The 19,014-nt window shown below is 42.2% G+C and overlaps 1 protein-coding gene across 1 annotated transcript in view; it reads left to right on the top strand.

Moving 5' to 3' along the window:
- Positions 1–19,014, top strand: part of LGSN (lengsin, lens protein with glutamine synthetase domain) — a 217,141-nt gene that overhangs the window by 161,434 nt on the left and 36,693 nt on the right. The window contains exon 3 of the mRNA XM_069235746.1: positions 10,005–10,183. Within this exon, the coding sequence (XP_069091847.1) occupies positions 10,005–10,183 (179 nt within the window). The remainder of the gene's footprint in view (positions 1–10,004; positions 10,184–19,014) is intronic.

Consider the following 19,014-nt stretch of genomic DNA (forward strand, 5'->3'; position numbering starts at 1 on the left):
CCTCCCCACCAGCCTCAGGACCACCCAGGACCACTCCGCTTTCCGGAGACTCCTAAAGACTTGGCTGTTCGAGCAGCGATAACCCCCCCTTCCCCCCCTAGCGCCTTGAGACCCGCACGGGTGAGTAGCGCGCTTTATAAATGTTAATGATTTGATTTGATTTGATTTGATACTGTTGTCTGATGCATGTAGTATGTTTCTCTGCAGTTTTGCACATGTCGTAGCTGATATACATATTGCACATTTCCCAGTGTTGTCCCTGGAGCACAAGTCAGTTGTCATTTCTTGCATCTAAAGTGCCCAGTGCCACATTCAAATTCTAAATATATATTGCACTCATATCATTTTGCATATTGCACAGCATTCATCGTGTCACTGTTACTTTCCCCAAGTATATACCTTCAACTGGATCTCATCATACAGTTATCATGTGCACGTAGTGTGTTTTATGCATTTTTGCAAACGTCCTAACTAATACACATGAAGCACATTTCCAATGATATCCCCAGAACACAATTCCAATTTATTTTCAAACACCAATCCCATAGACGGTGTGATTCTACCCCCTCCTATCTCATGCACCCCACGTGTCTAAAAATAGTAAATTTATTTGATGAAGATTGCTTGTATCATTTCTCTATTTTAAGACATCCTCTGTTAAGTTTGTTTTATCAGCGCATATTAAAATGGCACCTGCTGCAATGCAAAAGCATCTTAATATTCTTGTCTTTCATCCATATTATTCCTTCATTCCGGAGGCATACCCCACAGTTCCATTTGATGGGACATAAGAAACTAATAATTTCTAAAGTACAGATGTATTACATAGTTTCTAGCAGTTCATTTCTATAGACTAGGTAAAATGCCATGTGTTAAAATGTATTGTAGCTGACAACTCCAACCGAGTCAGCCTTTTAGACTAACTCAATACCAATATCATTGCGCTGTTCTAGGTCACCCCTGTGATTTTTATCTCATCAAGGCATATTAAAGTGACATGTGCTACAGTGCAAAAAATAATGCAAGGGCATCCTAATATTCCTACCGTTCAGCCACATTATTTCTTCATTCCAAATACATCCCTTGTAGCTCCATTCACTATAACATAGGAAAGTGATACGTGCTAAGGTGCAAATCCATCACATTGCTTCTAATTCCTCATTTCCATAGGCTAAATAAAGTGATATGCACAAAAGCATTGTAGCTAACTATAGGAAATGTCCATAAAAGTAACATAAACAGCATATTGACATTTAACCAATGTGCTTAAAATCACCACATACCAGAATGCAATTTTGGTCCTCAGGACCCATGGAAATGACCACAGGCACACATACACTTGAACCCTCAACTTTCAGTGTACGGGTCTGAGACCTTAACCACTATGCCAAAAGTGACTCCTTACCGTGTGGTGTCCAGACTTAGTTATGACATTGAACCCAAAGAGTTTGAGTGGACAAATACTTCAATGTTACATCACTAGAAATGTTTAATACTCAACACATTGGAAAATCAACAGACACACTGCCATGAGATACAATTAATTGAACCTTCAGCCCACTGAGTGATAGTCGAAGAGCTTTACCATCTGGCCAGAAGTGACCATGGTCTGCTATCCATCCAAATGTGACTATAACATTAATTCCAAACATCTTGCTAGTCTGACTCTTTAAAGTAATTGTATGGATAGACTATTGCAATAATACTCTCTCTTCCATCCCATTACGGGATGGAAGAGAGAGAGAAAGTGTGACAGGACTGTGGGGGGAGCCAAAAGGTCCCTGTGGTCCTAGCCAGCTCCTCTCATCCCAGGGGAGCCGGCATTGCTCCCAAAAGCAGGGAGACACTTTAAAAAGCAGGGATTGGCCAGTGGGAGCAATGTTTTCATCTGTTTCCCTGCATGCATATTTGCTGTTTGACTGCTCCCGCTGTCAGTACACAGACTTTGTTTGCTTTTGCTTGGTGGGAGCTATCTGCACCCACCAAGTAAAAGTTAACAGCTATGTCCTGGGGGTGGGCACCCTGGGACATAGCAGGAGCCGGCCCTGGGGTGGGGGGGCTGTCCCCAGTGCCATCATTGGCTCCTCAAGGAGGGACGCAGCCCCCTTCCAGTATGTATTGCCCCAGGGAGGTGGTGGTCCCTGGGGCTGGGGGTCTGAAACAGACTCCCTCATTGTTTTATTTTTAGCCCGAAGACCACCACCTCCCTAGGGCAAATAGTAAAAAAAAAAGAAAGGGGGTCTATTTCAGAACCCTGTAGCCCCGAGATCTCGACCTCCCCGGGGCTTCTAACATGTTGGATTGGGGACGTGTGGCCCACTCTTGCAGTACCACTGATAGCCAGGAGTACCGCCACCTCCCAGGACTGGCTCATGCTATGTCCCAGTACATAGCTGTTTGCAGTGGCTTGGCTGCGGCTTTGAAACTCAGCTAAGCCACAGCAAACATTCTGGTTTCATACATCCCACTGTCTAAAAGTGGAACTTTCATATCTGTTCCATGCACATGTGCAGGAAACAGAGATTAAATGCTTCAGCAAGCAGGAAGCTGCTGTTAAAAGCAGCTCCTTGCTTGCTGAAGCAATGGCACTGCAAGGTAAGCATTGAGGCTTACCCTGTGTTTCCAGATAGCCCGTAAAGGGCATTTTGCCAAATAATAAAAAATAAAATATGTATGGATTCAGGAGAGACCCTGAGGGCACCCTCGCAGTCTCTGATAGCCCATCAAGGACTAAAAGAAATAAAAAGAGAAAGAGAAAGCAATAGCTCACTAAACATTCATGGTTCGAGTCTAGCTGGACTTGCTTCCCTTTTTAAGTACAAATTATTTTAATGTTTAAAAATGACAGATAAATGTTTTATTTTTAATTGTACAGAAATATCTCAATTTAAGTATATCATACATCAAAGACTAAAAAAAACTCTCCTGCTCACTTTCTTTCTCTCTCTGTCTCTCTCACTCTCTTTTTCAATCAATTTCTCCCACTCACACTCCCACTCAGACACTTAAGCACCCACTCACAGACCCCATCAGACAATTACGGACCAACTCACGGACCCAACCAGATTGTCACCCACCCACTCACAGACCCACTGACACCGTCATGCACCCACTCACACACCTATGCACACACTGACGCACCCACTAAAACACTGATGTATGCTCTCTCACACCCGGACAGACACTCTGACAGCCACTCTCACCCTCAAACGCACACTCTCACACCTATTCTCACACCCAGAGGGGCCGTGACCAGCTCCCGCCAGGCAAGGCAAAAGGGCCATGCACAGCATGAGGTTGTGTGGTTGGGGGGGTTTGGCCGCAGGGTCTGGCTGCAGGCCTGTCTATCGGGCAACCTTTGCTGTGAACAGGTGAAGGCTGTGCACGGTGCAACATTGGGTGCCTATTGGAGGTTGGGCTTCATGTGCGGCGGTGCTTGAATTAACGTACAGTAATGAAAATTACTAAACACAAAAAAAAATGCCCAAAGGTAACTATAACCTTCCCCCCTCACAATGCACTGCTAATTAACCCACAAATTACGGCACTTCTGACATCTTTGATAACATCATTGATAATATCAATGTAATATTTGCTGTAAACGTTTTGATGTAAAAACTGTGCATGGCGGGGGCAAAAGTTATAGTTACCTTAGGGCACGAGTTATAGTTACTTAAGATAAATCTAACTATAACTGGTAAATTTCTATAGTTTTGTTTGTTTAAAGTGTGAGCCTAACTATAACCTCCCTGTAACCTTTGTTTTTTTAAGTGAATTTCTATGTTTTTTTAATTCTATTTCCTAAATAACATCCCTGTAACCTTTGTTTTTTAGTGAATGCACCTTAAGAACCCACAATATGGTGGTTTAAATCAAGTTATCTCATTGCATTCTGATATGTTACCTACTGGCGAGTGGTTATAGTTAGGACTACAGGAAAAGCATTTTTTTGTTTTACCAATAACTTTGGTGCCTCTTGCCGAATCTTCACACAATTTTCACATCTAATATGACAGTCAGTTCAGCTGCTGTCTTGAAAGTTATGGGGTGATCCGTCAAGCGGGGGATGAGAAAAAGGGGGGGGTCCCATAACACCTTTTCCCCATGCATTTTCTCATAAGGTCTTTAGACATGACTACAGTCCGAGCCGCTGGATGGAATTTCACCAAATTTAGCAGGAAGCTAGATCTTGGTGCGCAGATTGTGCTTTTTGTTATTTGGTATAATCCATGCAGTAATTTTTGAGTTATTAAAGGAAAAAGAAATATAGATATCTGGGCGGAGCCTAAGCACAGATCTCATGGTGAGATCTGCTTGACTGTCAGCACTTCAACCAGGAAGTGCTGGCAGCCTTCTTCAGACCAATATACATGATAACACCCTATTGAAATGCATTGTAATGAATGGTAGATTTTGAGGGTCACAAAAAGGAGAACATATAAAGAATGATAACAGATTTTAGTTACAATCTAAATTATTTGTTGATGGGACCATACTATTTTAGGAATTGTCATGTGTTCTAAGGTGATTTTACCCTGCTAGGATTTCATGAATCGTGTTGAGAGAAAACTGTTTTCTCATGATTTTCCCATAGAGGTTATGGAAGGTGCTCCAAAAGCTAAAATGAGAGCAGGTTTTCTGTAAATTCACACTGTCTTTCTCAGCCATATGAGAATTAATTCTGACATTCTCAGTAAAGCATGTACTTCCAGCACCTGTCAGTTGATTCTATAGTGGTCTAATGCAGCCTCCCAGAGTGCTCAAAGAACAGCCAGAGCGCTAACAGTCTTACTGATGATAAAAGTGTGGTAAACATGAAGCCTTCTTGATTGAATAACACTGGTAAAGCTTAAAACAATTAATTTAGAAAGGAACAAAATGAAGGAGGTCATTTTGTCATAGAAATTATGGTTAGTGCTGAAGAAAGAAAAATTAGGAGATTCTTTAAGTGAGTTCTCAAATATCTATCTCTTCTATTTCACTAAAACATTCTGACATGCAGACTGAAACTTGCAGTTTTAACACCAAGCAGCAGACTGTCAGTTAGCTCCTTGGTGAGCAGCAGCTTTATGAGAGTATTCTAATAAGCAACTAGAGTGCTAGCTTTCTGAATTTATGCTAAAATTGTGGCACATTTGAACGCCATCTTGATGGAATCAATGTGGAAAACTGAAAGCATTTTCTTCTGAGGATACTGCAGTAAATTAGGAAATTATGGAGCTTCATAACAAATAAGTCTCCCAAGAGGGCCACCAGAGAAAAAAGAGCCCAAATGTAGTACAAATATCACGCAAATATATTCCAAGAATAGCTCAATGACAAAAGTGTGCAAAACACTAAGGGCCTCATTTAAGAGGCCCTTGCGGCACATTGTGCCACCAGAACATAATTTTTTTATACTCTGGTGGTGCAGTGTGCCATTCCAGATTAACAAGGCCACACAAAGCCACCTTGCATGACTTTTTATGGCCTTGTAAATATGGACTTCTTTCATGCGTAACATTGCGTGAAAGGGATGTTTTATGGGTGTTGCTTGGTATGTTCACACACAGCACCCATGGAACCAGAAGGAATCTGGCTCTTCTCCAGATTTACAAGCTTGGGAATGTGTCAGATTCCTACGCCTCCCTGGCGTGGAATAAGAATGACGCAACAGGGAGAAATATCTTTATTTCTCCCCGTTATTTCCTCTTTCTATGTGTACTGCATTCTGCAGCACACATAGAAGAGGAAAACACCTTTTGTGATTGTTTTTGTGCAGGATGGTGTCCCTTCCTGCGCAAAAACAGTCATCCCCACAATGCAGGCACCCTAGCACCATGGTGCAAGTGTGCCTGCGTCGGTGCTAGGCAGCAATCTGGGCGCCAGCACAGGGGGATAGGACAGAAATGCGCCATGTCTTGTAGATACGGCTCATTTCTACCCTTTTCCGGTGGCTCAGGGCAGTGAAGCGAGGCACTTGCTGCGCTGCCGTGTGCCACAGGCCTTGTAAATGAGCCCTTAATGTTTTTGTTTTTTTCTGATTTATATAGTGCGGACATGACCCACAGGTATTGGAATACTTTACATGAGCATCAGTTACATTACACAAAGACACATTAATTTTGGTTTTAGGCATGCGGCGATTAAGTGGTTTGCCCAGAATCACAGGATGTCAAGATGATGCCAAAACTGGAGCCTGGTTACCCATTTGCAAAGTCTATACCTCTATAATGCCACATCAACTCTCTGACTGGATAAAAAACCACAAAGATAACAAATAATTTAAAAGTGTTTTGACACTATTTGAGAACTCAGCAAATATATGTCCTCATTTGAGTATTTTAGACCATCAACCATGATTTCTATGGGAATAAGACCCTTTCATTTTTATAACTTCTATAGGAAATGATTTAGGTATTACAGTTTTGATCACATCAAGATGACATTCCACACTTTTGTAACAAATGTAGAATATTAGCCATCTAGTTGTTCATTTGAATACTGTGGTGAGGCAGAGGTCAAGGGCACATACTCAGATAATTAAGTGCAGGGAAGAGGGTGCAAAGGCAATAAGTTGACTATGCTTGGCAGGCGAGAAGGTAAATTGGCAGCACAACAGGCCATGGAAGGCAGGGGGAAGGGGGGCAGGGGAACGAACCAACCATGTAGGACAGGCAAGAGAGGCTGTGGCTATTTAACAGACCTTTGGGGGCAGAAGAAAGAGGCAGCGGCAGTACAATCATACATGGCAACAGACCTAATTCAGGCAGGAGACTGCTGATGTTTTTTAAGTGCAAAAGGTCTTTATTTTTCTCTCTCCTCCTTAAAATCTCCTCTTTTGCAATGCAAGTTGATGGGGAAAATCAATTTCCCATGTTTTTTTTCAAACTCTCCCTAGTACCATGTTCAAAATGTTAGCAAGTATGGTACATTGGATCACGGAGGGTAAGAGGAATATGGTAGGGACATGGACTCGGATAACAGAGGGCAGAAGGTAGATGGGCAGGGGCACCAAACTGATCTTATAGGGCAGTCGTCAGAGTTTGCAGCAGCACAATACACCACACAGGGCAAGTGGGATGGCAGTGCAGCACAACAGACCATAGAAAGCAATAGGAAGGGGACAGGGCCATGCACATGGACAACAGAGAGCAGATGGGAAAGAGGGAAAGCAGCAAACTGACCACATCGAACAGTCAGGATGGACAGTTGCAGCATAATGGACCACGAAGGGCGGGAGGGAGGGTGAAGGGCATGACAACGGACCATACAAGGCAGGGGATGGGATAGGGGACTGCACATGGAAAACGGAGGGCAGGGGCAAGGGGAAAGGGCAGGAGCAGCAAGCTGACCATGGAGGGCAGACAGGATAGGCACTGGAAGCACAACACACCATGGAGGGCAACTGTGAGACTATAATGGCATACACATAGACAATGGAGGGAAGGTGGAAGGTTGTCAGGGGTAGCAAATTGACCACACAGGGCAGATGGGAGGGGCTGTGGCAGCACAGAAGACCATGCGTGGCAAGCAGGATGGTTATTGGCAGTACAGCAGCCATGGATGGCAAGAGGGAGGGGGCAGGGGCTGGACACAGATGAGTGGGCATTGAAAGGTGCTTCACAACAGTCCACGCAGGGCAGGCAGGAGGAGCATTTGTAGCCCAACAGAGCATGGAGGGTAAAAGGGAGTGGCAGCAAAATGGACCATGGAGGACAGGAGGGAGGGGATAGGGACATGGAACTCATACAGGCAATGAGGCGGTGGCAGGGACAGGCAGCAGTCATCTGGCCATGCTAGGCAGGTGGGAGGGACAGTGGCATCTCAACAGAACACAGAGAGTAGACAGGAGGGGCAGTGGCAGGTTCATGAAGATGGTGGGCAAAAGGGCAAAAAGCAGGGGAATGCACACAGACTTCGGAGGGCAGGGGAAAGGAGGGTGGGGGCCGCAAGCTATGCACAGTGGTTAAGCAGGAATGCATGATGGGGCATGGAATTCTGCATCAGAGGGCAGGAGGAGTGGGCAGGGATATCAAGCTAAATGGAGGGCAGTGGCAACCCATCAGACCCTGTAGGACAGGATGGAGAGGATTGGTGCATGGACCGGGACAACAGAAGGTAGAGAGAAGGTATATGGTGCTGCATGCTAACTGTTCAGGGTAGGTGGAAAGAGCAGTGGCAGAACAACTGCCACACAAGACTGTAATCAGGGAGCAGGGGCATAGACTTGAACAAAGGATGACATGGACAGTGGGGCTGGAGCTACAATGTTAGGAGGTGAGGTCAGCACAATGCCAGGCCAGGCTAATCATCCAAACACCCCATTCACCGTGCATTTCAATGGTCAAATTACGCAATTTTAAAACAAGACACTAGAAGTTCACTAAAGAAACAAACATCACACAGACCTTATAGTTAGATTCAGAGTCTACGTGCACAAAACCATAGAAATTCAGCTGTCATAGTTAGAGTTATTTCAAGTAACTATAACTCATTCTCTAAGGTAACTATGGGCCAGGTGTATCAAAGCTTTTTGCATTCGCAAACGGTGCAAATGCCCGTTTGCGAATGCAAAAAGCCATTTCAGAATGTATCAAAGGCATTCTGAAAGCAATTTTAAGGAATCGCTAAAATAGCGATTACTTAGAATTGACACCCTGTTTAGAGAGTTGCAAATTGCGACTCTCTAAATAAGAAATTGCAAATAAGGATTTCTTATTTGCGATTTCTAAAGCACATGCAAGAAGCAATTCCTTAATGCGAATTGGGCATTAAGGAATCGCTATTTACCACCAAGTTGAACTTAGTGGTAACCATGTGCAAATTTTAAAAATACATTTAAAATGCATTTTTAAAATGTACATGTAAAGCACACATGCCCTTTTAGCATGTGTGCACCTTACATGTTGTAAAAAAATATTTTGGGGTGCAGCAGAGGGGGCCTAAGGCCCCCAGCACCCTGGACTTTGCATTTCCAAAAATTGCGAATTCCAATTAGGAATTCGCAATTTGGGACATGCAAAATATTCGCAAATATGGGCCGTCATCACTATCCAATTTCCGATTCGCAAAAGGCATTCTTGATACATTTGGCCCCAAAACTTGAGCCCTCGCCATGCAGTAAGAATTACCCCAGATATTACATCACTCATGATATCTTCTATGACATCATTGATAATATCACTGTAACATTTGCAGTAATATTATTGATGAGAAAACTGTGCATGACGAGGGTGCTCACACCCTAAAATAGAATGGACACATTCATTCACAAACCCTTACAAACACTCACACACTCAGAGAACAACTGACACAGCCGCTCACAAACACAAAAACCCAGCGACACATCTAATCACAGACCTACACAGCCACTTACATACCCACTGAGATGCCCAGTCAGCCACTCACACATCCACCTTACACATCTCTACAGCCACTCACATCCCCTGTAACACACCCATTCCACCACTCAGACACTCACTAACACACCCATACAATCACAACACACTCACATAACGTGTTACAATTAGTATGAATTTTTAGTAATATAGAAGAAATAGTAATTTAACTTTTGAGCACCTTATTTGACTCCCATAAACTTTTATGCAACACAGGATGATGTTATCAGTGATGTCATTAGTGATGTCACTGACCATGTCATGAGTGATGTGATATGTGAGGTCCTAAGCAATGCATCGCGAGGCGTAAATTATAGTTAGGTGACGTAACTATAACTGAATTTCAATGGTTTTGTATGTTTGAAATGTGAGCCTAACCATGATTTCCCTGTGACCTTTGTTTTTTTCAGTGAAAAAAATATATAATTATATATATATTGCAAGACTCATTTTAATGTTTTGTGCATTAAGCTATTGTGTAATATGATTTTAATAGCGCTGCAAACACTCAGAACATATGCTCTGGTTCTGTGTCATGGGGTGACTGGAAGAAGGGCTCAAACAATATATGTACATTACAAAGCAAAGTCCCTCAGTTCTTACCAACTCTTTCTCGATTTGCAGACAGCAGCAGAAACACAGTTGGAAACATCCCTGGATTTCAACAGACAGTTCATCTAATGCCACAGATTGAACACATCAAGCAACAGATTGCTAAAGAAAATGTACATTTTGTCCGATTTGAAGCGACAGATCTTCATGGCGTTTCAAGATCTAAGACCATTCCTGCACGTTTTTTTCAGGTAAGATTCCAGTTTATTGCTTTGTGTATTTTGTTCTCTGTGCCGGAGCGTGGGCTGTAACACGTTGTATTGCGCAGATGTACATTGTTAGTGCGCAGGCAAGGGTTGTTTTAGAAATTGTTGGAAAAAAATTACCATGTCACATAAAGTATTAACTGCATACTTATACAATTCTTATCCTACTAACACTGGTCTAAAACTGTTTCGTATGTTCTCCTAATATTTATTTATCAAATAAGTATCTCATAGTAGGGTCTGAACTACATAGCATTACACTGGTCCAGGGGCAATTCCTGACAAACATTTGCCGCTGTTGCTCTCATTTGTTAGCTAATTCTACCCTCGGCGAAAGTGTGCTCTGCAGGTAAATAAATAAATAATAACAAACTTTTTATTCAATTAAAATTATGTTTTTGCACTAGTCATTCGGCGAAGATATTACTTTTGAACTGGTCACAGGGACAAATGTTTGGAAAAATTCACAGGTATTGGGGCAACACAATACTATCTGTTGACCCTAGAAGCACACGTGATATAAGTATTTGTTGCAGTATTCTGCACAAAAGGGAGTCTTTAAAACTTATATAAAGTTCTATTTATTGCTGTCTGCTTTAAGCCTTTCCCAAGCAATATACATAACCAACAGCCTTGTGGGGAAATATTATTCAAAGGATAGCTGTTGGAAGGGCAAAAATGGGCAAACTGGAATATTTTATTCCATGAGAATCTCGATTAGAATATGTGTCATCAAGAGGTAACAGACCTAAACATGGGTCACCGCAAAGGTGCAGAAAGAACAACAAATGAGAAAATTGGCATGGAAGCCTTTACAAATATTTTATTTCATCAGAATTTCGGTTTGAGAAGCCCACAGCACGGAGTGACACAAAATGCGGAAGGCGTACGTAGTTGCTGGTAATGTGGACTGCAACCACAAGAGCCTGTGTGTCATTTGAGAAGTGTGCCTTTCTAGTTTTTCTAGTCTTTTTACTTTCTTAGCTTTTGGTTATGGATTTCCCGGACTTGGCCGAGAGGGAGCAAAAACTGGACCAGAATACAAAATGGGATCACATACTCACTATAAGTATCTCTCAAAAAGCAGTGCAATTTTGACAGGGAGAGTTATCTTTGTATGTAGAGCTCATGTGAAGGAGAGAATCTGTTGTTGGGTGAAACCTCTATCCAGCAGAAAATTGAATCTCTTGGTGAACCAAGCATAGTCAAGATGAAAAGCTCCATCCAGGACAAGATACCTTTTGATGGCTGATGCAGTGGGCACATTTTACAGAAATTAATTTTGAATGAGTGGATAATGAAACTTTTCAATTCAATTCGTTGAGATCTTTTCTATATTGATTCTACAAGGTCTTCTCATCTTGTGATAGAGACTCCACAAAAAAAACATCCATGATACCATTTAAAAAGGGGTAGTGGGCTCGCCAGTTTTTGCATTTTTTGCCTGTACACAGGTTCAGTGAAGTTATCAGACAATATTTAGTTCGTATTAAAGTCTTTTTAGTATTTAAGTTATGCAGGCAAGAGGAGTTCTCAAGGTGGACCTTAGGCTTCTCTGTTAAAACCAAGATCGGACTGGCCAATAGGGCAATCTGGCATTGCCTGGAGGGGGGATCTGTCAGGTTAGTGTGTGAGCCTGTTTCTGTCTGATGGGTCAGTTTCTACAGTCGGTTTCACTGACAATACCACACACATGCTTGCATGAAGCCTAAATGCATGCAGGCTCCCATTCTTTGCAAAATACTTAGGCTGCGTGTCATTACAAGTTCAACACTGCCATGATTTGCAAATGTATTTTCTCTCCCAGACTCACCCTAGTCAAGACCACTTACATTTGAGCACTTCCAAGCTCTGAAAGGGTGCTCCATAGCCTTAGACATCATTTAGGGGTAGAACAGAAATTGCAGCTGTGACCCCCTTGTTTGCCCCTGGTGACCAATGTCACTGCCTTTGCACTCCCTGGCCTCAGAGGTGGCAAAAACAGTGCCATGTGTCCAGAGGCAGCTTGTCCCTCTGAGTGCTGATTGGCACTTCACTCACATTCTTTTCAGACAATGTATATTACACTTATAGTGAATTATTGTAAATAATTGGGTTGTTGGTTGCCTGGGGTGTGAGCTCTTTTCAAGCAGCAACCACAATACTTGTCCGGGTAAGGCACAAGCAAACCACGAATTACCATGTGCTCAACACCCTGGTAACTCGGCACAGAGCAGTCAGGCTTAACATAGAGGTGCTGCTCGGCTGCAGATTTACCTTAAAGAAATGAAAGACATGAGGTATTTGGCAAAACAGGAACAGCTGATTTAACTAAACACAGTGGCTGGGAGAGTGCAATACAGAGTCAGGGTCTAATGACTTTCTCTCAAAGTTACAGAGTTCTGAGCATCCTTATATGCAATTCTTCAAGGGTCATAAAAAATTCTATACATTCTTTGCAGAAAGGAATCTGGGCCTAGTCACAGAGTCGTAAATCGGACCATCTGATAAAGTGCACAGGAGGGTCTCAACCTTGCGGGCAGTAGGTAACATGTCCAGATGTCTGACATGGAGAGCACCTGATTACTGTGTGTTGTGTTTTGATTGGCTGAGTGTTCCTAGCTTTGTGCGGAGTCTAACTTTATGGTGTTTTGAGAAGGTGCACCCCTCCATCCAAATGTGTTTTATTGGGGGCCAATCTCCTATGACCAATGTGGTTGCTGCCTATCTGAGCGATGAATCTGGGTTTTTCCTGTTGGTGCGTTTGCCTATGGGCTACCTGTCACCCCACCTGTGATCTGTCAATCAGTTGCTTCAGACCAAGGTCGCAGGGCATGCCTGACCATGTATTTCTGACTCGGAGTTGATGCGAGGTCACATCGGGCGGAATTGACAAGAGTGATTCGAGTTTGTTGTTATGTGCACACATATCATGATATACATTGACATCATGTTTATCTCTATCAACAGAGGCAATGTGTAAGGTATTTTTGCAACTCTTCAAACACAGTGAAAAAACGCCACTAAAGGAGCCCACAACAGAGTTAGAAAATAGAGTCGTTTTTAATCAATAAAACAAAATGATAATGACAAAAATCCAATTAGTAAAGCCGGATGTATTACATTTGAAAGATTTTAGTAAAATTAGCACTAAAAGGGGTTAAGCACCAACTGTGGGTACCTGGGTGTGCAGGACCCAGATACAGTCACAAGTTCAGGCCACCCACGAAGGAGCATGGGCCGGCTACAGGTACCCAGCTAGGCCAACTGACAAAAGTATATTGAATCCTGGTTTGCAAGACATTGCGTGAATCTGCATCGAAGATGCGTTGCACAGCCAAGGTGATGTGTTGGTTCTGAGATGCTACAAGGCTGCGGTATGAGGTCCTGTTGCATCGATGGTGAGGATCCCGATGTGAAGTTCGGTGTCGGAGTGCAACGTGAAGTCAGGCAGATGCGTTGATTCCGAAAAACTGCATGGCTGCCATGCAGAGTTTAGTGTTGTTGTCGAGGCTGCTGTTGATAAGAGATGTGGCCTGCACAGAACATGAGTCGCACAGTGGCAGTGTGGCAGAAGCAATGTGGACTGCAGCAGCAATACAAGTTTTTTAAACAGGTCCAATCTTCATACGAGCTGCTTGAATTTTGTGCCAAGCATCAGAGGAGATGCATAGGTTCTGCTGGATCCATAGGCTGGCAGAGCACCTTAGGTCCACTTTCAAGTGTCCAAGACTGGAGTGGGACCATGTGGCAGGCTAGACTCCCAGATGACAGAGTTCAGGAGCAGATGCAAGGTAGTTGGAAGCCCGTTATGTCCCTGAGGCTTCAGATCAGGAAGCCCACCAATAAACCCTTGAAGTCACTCTGGGCTCTAGGCTCAAGAGATGCAAGTCCAGTCCTTCTCTTCCTGGGAGGAGGGCAGCAGGCAGCAGATCAGCACAGCAAAGCAGGAGCCCTGCAGAGTACAGTCCAGCAGAGTGGCAGCTTTCAGCAGCACAGCAGTCCTTATTCCTAGCAGAGTATCCACAGTTCCAGAAGTGTACTGAAGTGATGGTATCTGAGGTCCATCTTTTATACCCTGGTGCTCTGGTTCTGGAAGGTAGAAGAATCTTCTAGACAGTGGCTTTAAAGTGCAAGGAATTATCTGCCTCCCCTACCTTGGCTCTAATGCGGACTGGAGTGCCAATGCAAGGTTATTAGGCTCTTTGTATGCCAGCAGGACTCAGCTTATTAAGCTTTGCTGTAGTGAAAAAAACTGATTTTAGGAATTTAGCACCCTGCCTTCTGGGCTGTCTAGGGGCCTTCCCTAGGGGTGACATATATTTTTAAAAAGAGTGTTTGGCCCAGAAAAAGGTTTATTTTTCCAGGTCAAAATGGCAGCTTAAAACTGCACACAGAGGCTCTGCAATGGCAGGCCTGAGACATGTTTAAAGGGCTGCGTAATGAGGTGGCACAATCACTGCTACAGACTCACTAGTAGCATTTAATTTACAGGCCCCAGGTACAGGTAGTGCCACTTTACTGGGGACTCATAAGTAAATTAGATTGCCAATCGGGGTGGGCCAATATTACCATATTTATAGAAAGTTAACAAAGGTGGAGGAGGGTGGCAAAAGGTTGGGTGCAAAGAGCCCCAAAGCCTGACAAGTCTAACAATAATGTTACAGTTTTCCCCATTAGTGTAATAGAAATAGAGTACATTTAGCTGCAAAGGGTTAGTGCGTTTATGTAGCAGTAAGCTTTTATATGTTCAAGTGTATGTATAAGCATGTGTGTGCCAGTGAAAGTCAGTAACAGGTAGTGAGTGATAACGTGGGATTGGGTATCAGAAAGTGAGTATGAGTGAGTTTGAGTGAGATTAAGGGTGACTGAATGAGTGTGAGGGAGTGTAATTAAATTAAAGAATCACTGTGAGCGACAATGAGTGGGAGAGAGACATGGAGTGAGTGAGAAAAAATTGTTAGATTTGATTAAGTGCAAGTGAATATGAGTGACAAAGTAAGTAGAGTTTCAGTGACTGCAGGAGAGTGAATGACAATAAATGAGTGCAAAATAGTGAAAATGAATGAGTAGACATGAGTGAGAATGGGTGTGAATTAGTGAATGTAAGTGTGCTTGAGGAAGAACATGGTACTATTCTTGTGAGGGTGCCACTTGCCCTGGCATAGTGATGATAATTCTTGTCTTATGGAGGAACCCATGGAAAATACTGGCAATTGTAATCCTTAGCATGACTTGCACCTGTTTATTATTGCTTGCATTCCTGGAATAATGATAATATACTGCTACTAACATACTAGAGATAATTCTTGCCATATAGAGCACAGGTGGAAACATGTTGGTGCTTTCATACTCAAGGACCTATGACAAAAAGCCGGCACTAGCACACTGTAATTATTGTCATAAGGAAGGTAAATTGTGGCATATTAGAGGTGCAACCATGACAAAATGCTGGCCCTGACACACTAAGGTATTGTTTGATATAACAGTCACCCATGGTATATGAATGGTATCTAAAATAGCCATGTGTTTGTGTTATGGTATTATATTAATCATGCAGATGTTATGAAACTTTGACAATGTCATCAAGTTTAAGGTCATGTGACCTGACCTTCTGGGAAAATTCAGGCTCAAAGGTTATATGATGTCACTATCAATGAACCCATTAAGGTCAAAGGGCATGTGATGTCACTTATGCTACTTCGGGCATTTTGATGAATCAACATCCATGTCCATAGAATAATGTAGGCTCAGCAGTCAACCAGAGACTCTACTGTGCCTCAGAGCCTGTCAGTAGCCTTAGTGCCAGGTAATCTCATGCTTAGATACAGGTAAAGATCTGGGCATGCATCTCTTCTTATGGTTTGCTTCTTCATATTCAGGCTTTAACTGTGGGAAGGATAGGTGTCACCGGTGGGTATGCTTGGACAATGCCTTAGCTTTCCCCAATATGTCCACTTCTTTACTGCAGTTTAATTTCAGAAAAGGTTGTCAGAGGGACTTGTCTTAATGATGGACAAGTGTCATAGGCAACATCTTCTACAATCAAGGAAAGATAATGCTTTCTTTTTGCACAAGAGAATTTGATGGAGAAAAGACCTCTCCATGAGCTTCCAAGACATTTCATTCTTCCCTGGCATATCAGTTGGTAGGAATTCTTGTGACTAATGCGGACTGGAGTGATTCCCTCCCCCCCCAGATCACAATGTGTAGGATAGAGGGCCCTCTTCAAGTACTTGAGATCTCACAGACAGAGCCTAAACATATGCTTTCACAAGTCCTTCCATTGTGTTGGAAATCATTTAAGGACAAATACGTTTTAGGAGTAATCCAGCTGAGTGTAAAAAAATCTGTACTGTTGCTGTAGTATATTAGTCTCAATGATCATGGATGTGTTCTGTAGAAAAAATATTATACATTAACCAGGCATGTAACTTATAGACAGGTATGACCAGACAATATTCTTAAAGTGACATTTCATTATATTGTTATTATTAGTTCCCATTTCAATCATCATATAACACTCCTTAGTTTCAGAAATAAGATACTGGAACAAATGCAGACTATAACTTTCCCTTTGTTTCTGGCATTTCTCCCATATGCTTATTTTTAAAGTAATGTATCAATTATGGGTGAGTGTATAATGTGGAGGTAGCTGACTTCCTAGAAGTGTATATTCTGGATCTTCTCCCAACACCCTGCCAACAGTCTGACCAGGATCTTTTTGTTGGGCTGAGAAAAATATGTGGTGATCAAGAAGGCACTGGTGTGATTGGCTCAGGGAGTCCGTAAAAAAAATCAGAAGTTAAGGTATTCCTTGCCTTGTTAATAAGCAGCAGCAAATTTTACAAAGGCTCTTCTTCAGAGAGATGGAATGGACAGTGTGAGAGAGATGAGTGTCAAGTTGGATGTTATGTGTGGCGGTACCACTGGACTGTTGAGTTGTGAATGAGGGTGAGTGAGGTCCCATAAAGGTGGCAGGTGCTCCTTAACAAAGGTTAAAGGGAAGTTATGCTTAGGTTTGGTTATAAAACATTTTTTTTTTTTTTTTTTTAAACTAAAGCATTCACTGAAAAGCCACAGGTTAAGTGGAGTTATGGGTAGGGCTTGAATCCATTACTTAACACAACAGAAATGTAACCTATAAATCACGCACCTAAGGCAGGGCCCTTGATCTTACCTTCAATGTGACAGTCGCACTTACAAACCTGGTACATAATCTTACACATGAGCTTAAATTTCATAGTACCCCTAAAGTCTTTTAAGAGACAACTACAGATGTAGTATTATTTACTAGTTTGGGTATGTGTTGTTATTAATTATGCTTTGTTTTAGGTGTTGTTATTTTTGGGATGAATATTATTAGGTCCTAACGAGTGCATCGGCTAAACCCTGAGCTCATCCCACTGAGTGCGATATACCTCCATAATGCAAGGTCTTCAGTTGTGTGCAGCTGGACCAAATCCAACTGCAGGCATTACACCCTGCTGCTCACAGCCTTCGGCCACTTGAAGCAAGGTTTCATGACAAGAACTGGACTGCACAAATACCACACTCCAAATTTGTTAAATGAGGCAAAACACTATGCAACCCCTGGCCAAACACAGGCACAGAGCAATGATTTCTTTTAAAAAAAACATAATGTTCAGGATTTGTAAATGTTATGCTGGAATTCTGAATCAAGAGACCCCAGGATGATCCATGAGATCCTGGGATGGTCTGTATTTGCAAATTGTGAGACCTGTTATACCCTCCACATTAGCATGAGGGTTTAAAATGCCATTGAATTTTTATGTGGCAGTCACAAAAGACATTTTTCTTTGATGGCCAGCCAATCAGAGCATATCAGATTCAGAAATTTGCAAATGTGCAATTACGACTAGAAAAAAGTTTCTCAAGCCTATGGTGTGCCTTTAATTTTTTAATTGGTTTCGCAATTCCATGGAAGATCTGTGACTCTACAGTCTAGATATCTCTAAAATGTTCCCATGTCTTTCCCAGGTGTAACACTAATTTCTCGAAATACAGGTAATTCCTTGAGCCATGTTCTATTTAGATGTCAAGTTTTGTGTTATTCCATTAAGCTATTTATTCCCATGTATTCTTTATCAAGGAGAAAGCCAACCCACAAGAGTTAAAATAGAACATTTCTCTTTTGAGACCCCTTTTATTTTTGGGCCTCATAGTGATGCATGAAACTTAACATGAAGAACCCAAAATGGATGTACTATTTTTTAAAAGTTTCATGCAGATTCATAGAGCAGTTCATTGAACAGCAACCAAATTATAAAAAAAACAAAAAAAGCCTTTTTAGTGGAAACTCTTAACAAGAACTACTAATGTACAGTCACTTCCCAAGTCTTTCGGTGGAGAGCTGCTCTTCTATATGGAGTGCATCTGCAACACCACTAACACTCTAACTCAACTCATCTCAAATATTTTTCTATAGGAATATTTAAGCATAGGATTAGCACAGTGTGATCCATATCAAGCTAGAAAAATGACAATGCCTTTTGCCATTTGTAAGTTTTTAAACATAGGATTAACAAGGGCCAAGCTAAAAAAAATCACAAAAGCATTTTACCTTTCCAGGCATGCTTTTACTGCTTTATATTGGCAAAATACAAGGTATGCCAACATGTAATAAGTAAAAACATCTCCTGATGTGCTTTTTTTTAAAGCTCATGAGAGAAGCATAGCTTTGTCCAGACACAAGTGAGAACTCACTAAAGGTCCAAACCAATGCTTGCAAGTTTACAGTGCCACATGAATTATGCCAAACAGCAGTCGGAAACCTTGGGCAGTTCTCAGTCTTCAGGTAGACAGCTGTTTGGAGC

The sequence above is a fragment of the Pleurodeles waltl genome, chromosome 5 (assembly GCF_031143425.1).
Source record: "Pleurodeles waltl isolate 20211129_DDA chromosome 5, aPleWal1.hap1.20221129, whole genome shotgun sequence".
NCBI lineage: Eukaryota > Metazoa > Chordata > Amphibia > Caudata > Salamandridae > Pleurodeles > Pleurodeles waltl.